General features: G+C 38.2%; 1 protein-coding gene across 1 annotated transcript; it reads left to right on the top strand.

Annotated features, from left to right (window-relative positions):
- Window positions 1-646: 646 nt before the first annotated feature.
- LOC111978968 (myosin light chain 1, cardiac muscle) lies at window positions 647-5,338 on the top strand. Its single transcript, XM_024009224.2, has 6 exons — window positions 647-818; window positions 3,425-3,452; window positions 4,177-4,326; window positions 4,600-4,773; window positions 5,027-5,104; window positions 5,215-5,338. Exons 1-6 carry the CDS (start codon window positions 717-719, stop codon window positions 5,241-5,243), a joined length of 561 nt encoding a protein of 186 aa, XP_023864992.1. The 5' UTR covers window positions 647-716; the 3' UTR covers window positions 5,244-5,338.
- The last annotated feature ends 4,580 nt before the right edge of the window (window positions 5,339-9,918 follow it).

Here is a 9,918-nt window from a genome sequence, read left to right as displayed (position 1 = left end):
CATCTGAAAAGTCCAGCCGAAGAGAAATGTATATGCCGTCAGTCCTACTGCTCGCAGAGTGACTATTCAAATGTCTCTCCCAACTGTCACTAACACTCTGTAAATCCCTGCAGATAGGAACATCTGTCCCATAAATATATAATAATCTCACAGACCCGCCATGCTTAACCACACACACGTCCTCCGGTCCTGTCCTATCCTTGGGAGACAATACTCAGTCATTAGACAATATTTAATCTGAGTGTAGAGTATTTGCAGGGTATTATCAATATTATTATAGCAGGATAATTTGAGTCACATTCACCGTCTGTTTCTCAGATGATCACCTGCCCTCAGTGAACACCTTTAGCTCAATTAACTGGTAGATCAAAGCACTTCAGATACAACACTGTGATTGACTTTTAAACAAACCGGAACACGTCAATGGACTAAGTAGAAATCGCTGGATTCAAGGCTGAGGATCCAGGCGGGGGAATTCTATCCAAATTGGTCTCCTAATAGCCTTCTTGATGATGTGCATCCACAGCCTGTTGTATGTCTTAAATAGAAGCACAAAGCATGGCCTTTTATAGTAGTCCCCCTATTGTTGGCAGCATTGCAGTCAGGGAGGGGGTGAGGAAAGAATAAAGGGCCCCAGCCACTCCAGAACACCTCTACCCACTGTGTGTTAGCAGTGTCCTTCCTCCTGTGTCCCCTGAGTATAGTCGTGCATCACAATGGCACCCAAGAAGAAGGAAGAGCCCAAAGAAGCACCCAAACCCAAGGCCCCAGAGCCTGAGCCAGTCAAGATCCCGGAGTTTAACCCCACAGAAGTCGTGGTACAGAACAACTCCTATTTTCACTGGTTTGCATGAAGGGAATAGGTTAAATATGATGAGCTTTGGATGTGGGTGTTGGATTGGGGAAACATCAACGTAACAATGTTTTTATTTTATTATTTGTTATCTTCAAATGTGTTTAAAATGATTTGTTTATTAGGGATTTATTCAAGATGAAAAAGGTGTTAATGTGTTAATCATGTATTTATTACATGCTAAAATTGTAACTGGGCTATCATACAGCACATCATTTAACTATCATTTGGGTGAGGTTCCATTCTTTTCATATTCATCAAATTGATAAGAAAAATGAAATACTCTTAATCTCAACATCAAGCCATCTATCCACTTGAGGACAAAATGGACCTTTCAAGGAGATGGTAATAACAGTTTGGTCTTCCATTGATAGTCATCTGTGTTTTTCAAGAACATTAGAGACACCATGTGACGTGAACAGGGCAGTGCATGCAAATAGGAGTCCTACAGTTCAGCAGTTTGGACATGGTTTGATTAAAGGTCCAATGCAGCCATTTTTAAGTCACTATCAAAAACTGTCTGTGTAACAATTAAGTACCTTACTAACCACGTTTCCATCCACAGCTTTTATGTGAATGAAGTCACCGTAGATTTAAAAAAAGTCACAACAGCTATGATGGAAACAGGTAGTTAAGGTACAATTTTGTAAATGCCGACAGATCATTTGTTTGTTTGACATGGTTGGATATTTTTGTGTAGGTAAAATGTATTATGCGAGAAATGGTGGTGGAAATGCTTTTATGTGAAAATATTGATATAATAAACATCATATCGAATAAACTTCGAGTCACGCGATGGTATAGTGTGTGTTCCTACCACTATGACTAGGGAAACCATGCAGCTTATTAGGCTACAGATTAGATAAGTTATGATGAACTTCAAGGGGTGCTGAAAGTACATGGTAATGAGCTTGATGCTCATTTTCAATAAATAGCGAGGGTCATATTCTGGTGACATGATGAGTGATGCTTGACTGCCATTTGACAAATTAAGATATTCTTTTTCTTATCCATGATAAACTCACCATGTAGACCACCCTATATCTGCGAACTGTTGGCTATTTAACGCAACAGTTTTTGTGACAAAACTATCGGTAGAGTTGAACATATGATGGAAACACATTGAACTTTAGATTTGTATTCGGTACATGAAAACATAAGCAAAAAATAACATATTGTGTGCACTACATCATCACTCACTGACTTTTCCGCAACAAGTCAGTTTGGTGGAAACACACTACTGTTGGGAAAAGCCGCATATTTTCTTCATGCGGATTTCAGAATATTCGCATGAAGATCTGTCGCCAATTGGATGGAAACCTAGCTAGTGTGACTGTTTTCAATTAAAATGGCCAAAAAAACACATCTAAATGCTTCTTAGCAAAGAGTGGTCGGACGGAGTGGGTAGGGGAAAATGTAACTAGCTGTTATTGGTATAGAGGTTTGGAACCCTCTTTCTTATTGGTCTATTAACTAATTTACTGCCTGGTGATGTCGGTCAAAACTCCATCCCACCAAAACAGGATGACATTTCAGGCAGTCATTTCAAACAGCTCTTACACTAAAAGGGCATTATCATAATTGTCACAATTTCACAGTACTATTCCAACCTCATATTGTGGAAATATATATATAAAATCAAGTTTTTGACTGCACTGGTCCTTTAAAGATAAGATAATACGAGTAGCATGACGGATTGAAGAGGAACAATGATAATTAACATGACAGGCAAATATCTACATGTATTTCAAGACCTTTATAGAGCATTTTATCTTCATACTACTATTTACATCATCACAAGTCACATTATTTTGTACTTAAGCAACAGTATCTTGAACTTGATGGAGCTTAAAGTTGGTAGAATATTGGCTTACACAAGACAAAGTTTGTTTCTTGCTGACTCTGCCTCTTCTATATAAGTAAACATTTTCATAGTTGAGGGAACAGCTGTATTATGTAGTGAGGTTAAAACCACTCAATGTGATTTTAATTATGGCCATGCATAGCAGACCACCCAAATCGGAATGCCTTATTTGTGAATAAAAATAAGAAGAAAGTGCAAAGAAAAATACATATATTTCTAACCAAGGCCAAATATTTTTAAACATGCAAAAATGTGGGATTTGAAAATATTTTTGCACAACATACACAATAGGAAAACCGTCAAGAGCGTTTACGATTGTGAACAAGTGCAAGAGGGACGTTCCTTTCCTATCCTCATTACATGAAGGATATCAAATGAATATAAATAGGATTTTAATACAGTTTTAGGTTAGACCTTTGAAGTTTTTCAGATAACCTGAAAGGTTGGTGAAGGACAATTACATGTTCATGTCCTTTTCCTCCTATACTCCTCCATTTTCCATTCACTTTACATTTAGGTTCGTTCAGAGTGGGGGTACTACTACCATCAAGGCCAAAGAGTCATGCCTTATGTATTTGACCTCAGTTTTTTAAAAGTGATTTTCACTGTTGCTCACAACATGCAGTTAACTATGTTGTTGACCATTTTAAATCACTACTTTGTGTCCACCTCCTGAACCAAATTGTTAATTTTGTTTTTCCTTTCAGCTTGAATTCACTCCTGAGCAGATTGAGGGTAAGATTGAGATTGTAGTTACAGTTGTGACCTGGAATGGTACACTTATTATAATAGAGGTTGTTTTGAGGTTGTATTTTAGTATTTTTGAACATGAGAATACCAAGAAGTGCCTCATACAGTTGAGATGACTAATTAGAGACTGTTGGCATTTGATAGGCTGAGAGCTTGTTCTCTAGTCATTAGCAAATTAAATTGATGGTTTGTGGAAGTGTTCTGAGTGCAACAATATCAATTTACATTCATTTACAATGTTGTGTGACAGATGACAACAATCATAACTTTTCTCCATTGACAGTATTGTTTTTAAYTGGACAGATGTATATGAAAGTGCAAGGGATCCTTGTAGCTCAGGTGGTAGAGCACGGTGCTTAAATTGCCACGATGSTGGGTTCAATTCCCAGGACCACCCACATGCAAAATGTGTCCATGCATGACTGTAAGTTGCTTTGGATAAAAGTGTCTGCTAKATGGCTTATATTACCTACAGAAAAAAGTTATATATTGAAAGCAGGAGGCAATCACCCTTTGATTTCCTCACCACTTCAATACATGGTGGCACACTGTTAGCATACCACAGATMGTGGCATTTCCAGCCTCTCCTCAAATTGAGATCTGCATGCAGTGAGACCTGCCTGCTTTTAGGGACCTGCCAGACACTCAGAAAGCTAAGCYGAATAGATTTTAGACACACAATGATACTTTCGTGTTGCTCTCTCCACAGATTTCAAGGATGCTTTCCAGCTGTTCGACAGGACACCACTCAATGAGATGAAYATCACATACGGACAGTGTGGCGATGTGATCAGGGCACTGGGGCAGAACCCCACCAATGCTGAAATCATGTACGTCCTTGGAAAGCCCAAGGCTGAGGGTAAGTCCATGCAACAATATATGATCAGTTTTATATTTGTGTTTTTCTAAAATAAAAACATACTGCTCAGTTTGCTTTCTTCGATGTTTCATCAATAAGCTTTTAACATGTAGCTATTATTACTTTTTATATTTGAAATCTAATAGAYGTAATCATATATTTAATATGTATTCTTTTAATTCAGTCTAAGTCAATGTTATACATTTCTAACCCCTGTGTTGGTGATGGTATGGATGGTTTCAATGACATTTGATTTTGTTGTTTCATACACAGAGATGGCGACAAAGATGCTGGACTTCGACAGCTTCCTGCCAATCCACCAACACATCTGCAAAGCCAAGGACCGCGGCACATATGAAGATTTTGTTGAGGGTCTGAGGGTATTCGACAAACTGGGCGATGGCACGGTCATGGGCGCTGAGCTCAGGCACGTCCTGGCTTCACTGGGTGAGTCCAACACCCCAGACATCTTTAACATACACCATACAATAATACAGACAAAAATAGTTTGACCTTGCCTGGTTCCACAATGTATGTGCTGTAARCAACTCTTTATTGTCATACCGTTGACAACGTTAGAAGAGTTGGCTAAAGCACATTCATTATGGGACCAGGCTAAAGTAGGCTATAAAGGTTTTAGGGCAGATGGTTTCAATGGTATTAGAAAAGGGAATTGAACAGTATTGTTGATTGGTTGAAGGTGAGAAGATGAAGGAGGATGAGGTTGAGCAGCTCATGACAAACCAGGAGGACGCCAACGGCTGTGTAAACTACGAAGGTAAGAAATGATACCCTCTTCTTGCTATCGTTGACTAAACATTCCAAAACATAGCTTTTAAATCAATCAAGATTTCTGTATGTAATTCCCTTGTCTATTTTTCCTCGCAGCTTTTGTAAAACACGTCATGGCATCTTAAAAATGCTGCCAAGACACCCGATAGTTGAAGACAGGTGATTGTTCATATGTTTATGGAAAGTCCACACCATGTCCCTGATCCCATGTGCTCATCTCATGTGCTCATCCCTATGTGCCCAATTGGATTACTATTCCATCAGGTGACAGGACCAATTAACTTCAACTAATTGTTCATTGTTTTCATTTGCTCCCCATCTTGTTCACTCAAATAACAAATGTGATTGTACTATTCATTTGTGGATCAAAACTTGTGATTAAACAGAATGATTCATTATTATAGTATTGTGCAATACTTCACTTCCGAATTTTACCTATCTTAACTGATTTTCCTTAGTCAGATTTTCCTTGCCTTGTGACGGTATAAGGTCAATGCGGCCTCATGTAGCCTACATCCAATAGAGGGTGTCATTGGTCTAACTAATATACTTTACCAAACAATCAGCTCACAGTGATACATGAAAAGAAACTGAAGGGGAAAAAAATCAGAAAAGGAACAGGCAAACTCCGTATGGAGGTCCTTCATATTCATACATCAACCATGACAATTCTTCTAACTGCATCAAGTTAAGCTTTGTGAACAATCTTAAGAAATCTTTATAGAGAAAAGAGATGGACTCAGTTTGACATGTGTGCTCTTTAATGTAATATATTTCATTCACACACAGTCAGTAGCCATTGTAGTCTCTTTATCACACACATTCACATTCCAGGCAGACACCGTGTTTKATGAATCATGTGGCCAAGAAGTGAAGTCACTGTTCTTCCATTGTCTGGTCTGTCGAGACATCTTTGCAAGCTTTACTTAAGTCATTTTCACTTGAAAGGAAACACCCCGCTTAAAGTTATAGCAAAAGTCAGAGCTGATTAAATCTGTCAGTGTCCACACYGAACAAGGACACCTTTTTATGTCTCCATTCTTCTCTTCTTTGGTTGATCAAATCACACAACCTATGCCAATTTAATGATGCCACTTGATTTTCCTGGTTGCAGACACAAGAGGGCAGACATGTATCAAGTWCTGAAAGAAAAATTACAATGAATATGTCAGAAAAATACCAAATTGATATATTATCAGGATGGATAAGAGCTTAATTTCAAGTATAAACTGTAAAAAAAGTGTTTGTTCTAAATATTACAATGTAGTGGATGTATAGGCCTACATTATATTAATTGGCTTCTTACCTTCAACAAATAGATTAAGCCWGTGGTCTGAAAACCAGAGACCTTTCAGTGGCTGTGTTTGGTTTGTTAAATTGATTGTTTCCAGCAGGAAAACACGCCATAATCACCTGGTATTACAAATCGGATTTAAGATGATTGGATAACTGTCCAATTACAGATCAGTAGGTCTACATCAGTCACCAGTGTCCACATGATGTCCTTTTTTTCTTTTTCAATATTTCCATTTCAGTATACATTGTAACTTATTTACCTTTCATGTGGATAATGTCTTGCTAATTTGATTATCTGACTCCTAGGAAGAGTAGAGTGAACAGCAGTCTCTCAACTCATTGTCCTAATGTACTGTAGCACTTCGGACATGTTGTTTTAGCCCCAGTCCCCATGGCTCAACCCCAGGAAGACCCCCTGAATGCTGCTCTCTGCACTAACTGACATTGAAAGTGAATGCTGCTCTCTGTAATAACTAACATTGAGATTCATTAAGCCTGAATGACTTGATAGACAAACCTGCTCTGGATGGGACATCTCCCGTCACTCGTTTCGTGGAGGTACTGTACGTTGTGWACCAAATACTGCTCTATAGCACATATAGTATAGTGTGCTAATATGACCTTTATACTGACTACTAGTGTAGTGTTACAGCTACAGATGCATCTTAATTTGAGCCAGTTGGTTTGGGCTCCCAAGTMGTGCAGTGGTCTAAGGCACTGCATCTCAATGCTAGAGGCATCACTACAGACCCTGGTTCAATCCTGGGCTGTATCACAGCTGGATTTMGCCAGTGTAGGCTGTCATTGTAAAATAAGAATTTGTTCTTAACTGACTGGCCTAGTCAAATAAAGGTAAACATCATCACAACCTCTTGTAATTTTATCAACGGCCACCACCAAATCTCCTTTCACTACCACAGAACAATGATCACAAACTACTGTAGTTTGAAGGCATTTGTGTCTCACCATGCATTTGTCCAGTTGGATTGCTATTCCATTACGTGACAGGACCGACCAACTTCAACAAACTGTTCATTGTTTTCAATTGTTCCCCTTCTTGTTGACTCAAATAACATGTTATTGTACATCCCAACTGTTCATTTGTGGATCAAAACTTGCAATTAAACAGAATTATTCATTATTCTTTAGACAAACCTGCTCTGGATGTGAGCATTTCCTGGAGGCACATTGTGAACCAAATACTGCTACTGTATATAGCACGTACAGTATAGTGTGCTACTCTGACTTTTATACTGACTACTACTGTACTGTTACAGCTACAGATGTAGGATCTTAATTTGAGCCCGTTTGTTACAGCAGGAAAATAATCCTGCAGCAACAGGAAATGGGAATTATTATATGGATTATAATGAATGGACATTTTTGTATTGGTTGATACATTTCTCGTTAGGGCAAATCAAGTCTGACATTTCAAAGTGGAAATGACAAACTTTAGAAGCCTGTTTAAAACTCAAATACACTACAAGTTGGCATTTCCTGTTGTGCAGGAAAATCMTCAGAAACAAAAGAGTGATCAAATTAAGATCCTACATCTGTATGACTACAATAGTACTGCTAAAGTACTATCATCATCATCACAATCTCMTRTACTTTTACAATTGCCACCAACAAATCTCCTTTCAATACCACAGAACAKTGATCACAAACTACTGTAGTTTGAAGGCATTTGTGTCTCACCATGCATGTGTCTGTATGTTCATGCGGGCATGTGGCTGTGTGTGTCTAAAGCGATTGGATGATTGGGGGTCTTTGTGGTCACTTTTATATGAATTTTAATTCTAGCTGAAAATCCAGATCCAGATTTATATAAATGCCAGGAGGTTAACTTACTTAGTATTAGTTGTTTACTGCGCATATTATATAATGAATTTAACCTAAGGCAGTTCAATCAAACTGGTCAAAGTAATGTTTGTGCGGTATCATTGTTTACAATCTGCACTACTGCTGATGCACACACACTTGTTCTTCTGAAAACTGGAATCAATTACCTGTGAGTCTATCTGGTAGTAGTAGTCATACATTTTTACAGTACCCACAAATTATATTTGGCTTAGGTGAAAACTAGCATGTTGTTGAGTAAAATATTTGTTAGACTTGTACAGCCCACATTTCAAGTTATATTCCAATGTTTTCCCTGTCTCCTTTTTCATTGTCTCCAACCTTGCAATTGAAAAGGCTTTGAAAAATGTAACACGAATAGACTGGAAGAAGACTTGATGTGTAGCAATATCAGTGTAAGTTAATTAACTCTTATTCACACATCATGTGATTTAACAAGTGATTTTGGGAAACAGTGGGACCTATTTACAGTCTAAAATTAAGTACATTGACTTGCGAAATTATTCACCCCATTGGCATTTTTCCTATTTTGTTGTCATACAACCTGGAATTAAAATTGATTTTTTGGGGGGGGTTTGTATCATTTGATTTACACAACATGCCTACCACTTTGAAGATGAAAAATATTTTTTATTGTGAAACAAACAAGAAATAAGACAACAAAAAAAAACAGAAAACTTGAGCGTGCATAACTATTTACCCCCCAAAGTCAATACTTTGTAGAGCCATCTTTTGCAGCAATTACAGCTGCAAATCACTTGGGGTATGTCTCTATAATTCTCGATGTGATGAGAGGTGTTGGGTTTGCGCAGACATAGCGTTTTCCTTGACGGCCAAAAAGCTCAATTTTAGTCTCATCTGACACGAGTATCTTCTTCTATATGTTTGGAGAGTCTCCCACATGCCTTTTGGCGWACACCAAATGTGTTTGCTTATTTTTTTCTTTAAGCAATGGCTTTTTTTCTGGCCACTCTTCCGTAAAGCCCAGCTCTGTGGAGTGTACGACTTAAAGTGGTCCTATGGACAAATACTCCAATCTCCGCTGTGGAGCTTTCCAGTTCCTTCAGAGTTATCTTTGGTCTCTTTGTTGCCTCTCTGATTAATGCCCTCTTTGCCTGGTCCATGAGTTTTGGTAGGAGGCCTTCTCTTGGCAGGTTTGTTGTGGTGTCATATTATTTCCATTTTTAAATAATGGATTTAATGGTGCTCTGTGGGATGTTCAAAGTTTTGGATTATTTTTTATAACCCAACCCTGATCTGTACTTCTCCACAACTTTGTCCCTGACCTGTTTGGAGAGGTCTTTGGTCTTCATGGTGCCGCTGGCTTGTTGGTGCCCCTTGCTTAGTGGTGTTGCAGACTCTGGGGCCTATCAGAACATGTGTATATATACTGAGATCATGTGACAGATCATGTGACACTTAGATTGCYCACAGGTGGACTTTATTTAAGTAATTATGTGACTTCTGAAGGTAATTGGTTGCACCAGATTTTATTTAGGTGCTTCATAGCAAAGGGGGAGAATAGATATGCACCACAACTTTTCCCTTTTTTTGAAACAAGTAATATTTCTCATTTCACTTCACCAATTTGAACTATTTTGTGTATGTCCATTACATGCAATCAAAATAAAAAARCTATTTGAT

The sequence above is a fragment of the Salvelinus sp. IW2-2015 genome, linkage group LG19, assembly GCF_002910315.2.
Source record: "Salvelinus sp. IW2-2015 linkage group LG19, ASM291031v2, whole genome shotgun sequence".
In the NCBI taxonomy this organism is placed as follows: domain Eukaryota; kingdom Metazoa; phylum Chordata; class Actinopteri; order Salmoniformes; family Salmonidae; genus Salvelinus; species Salvelinus sp. IW2-2015.
Note: the sequence above shows the minus strand (reverse complement) of the source record. Positions and strands in the feature narration are given on the sequence as shown.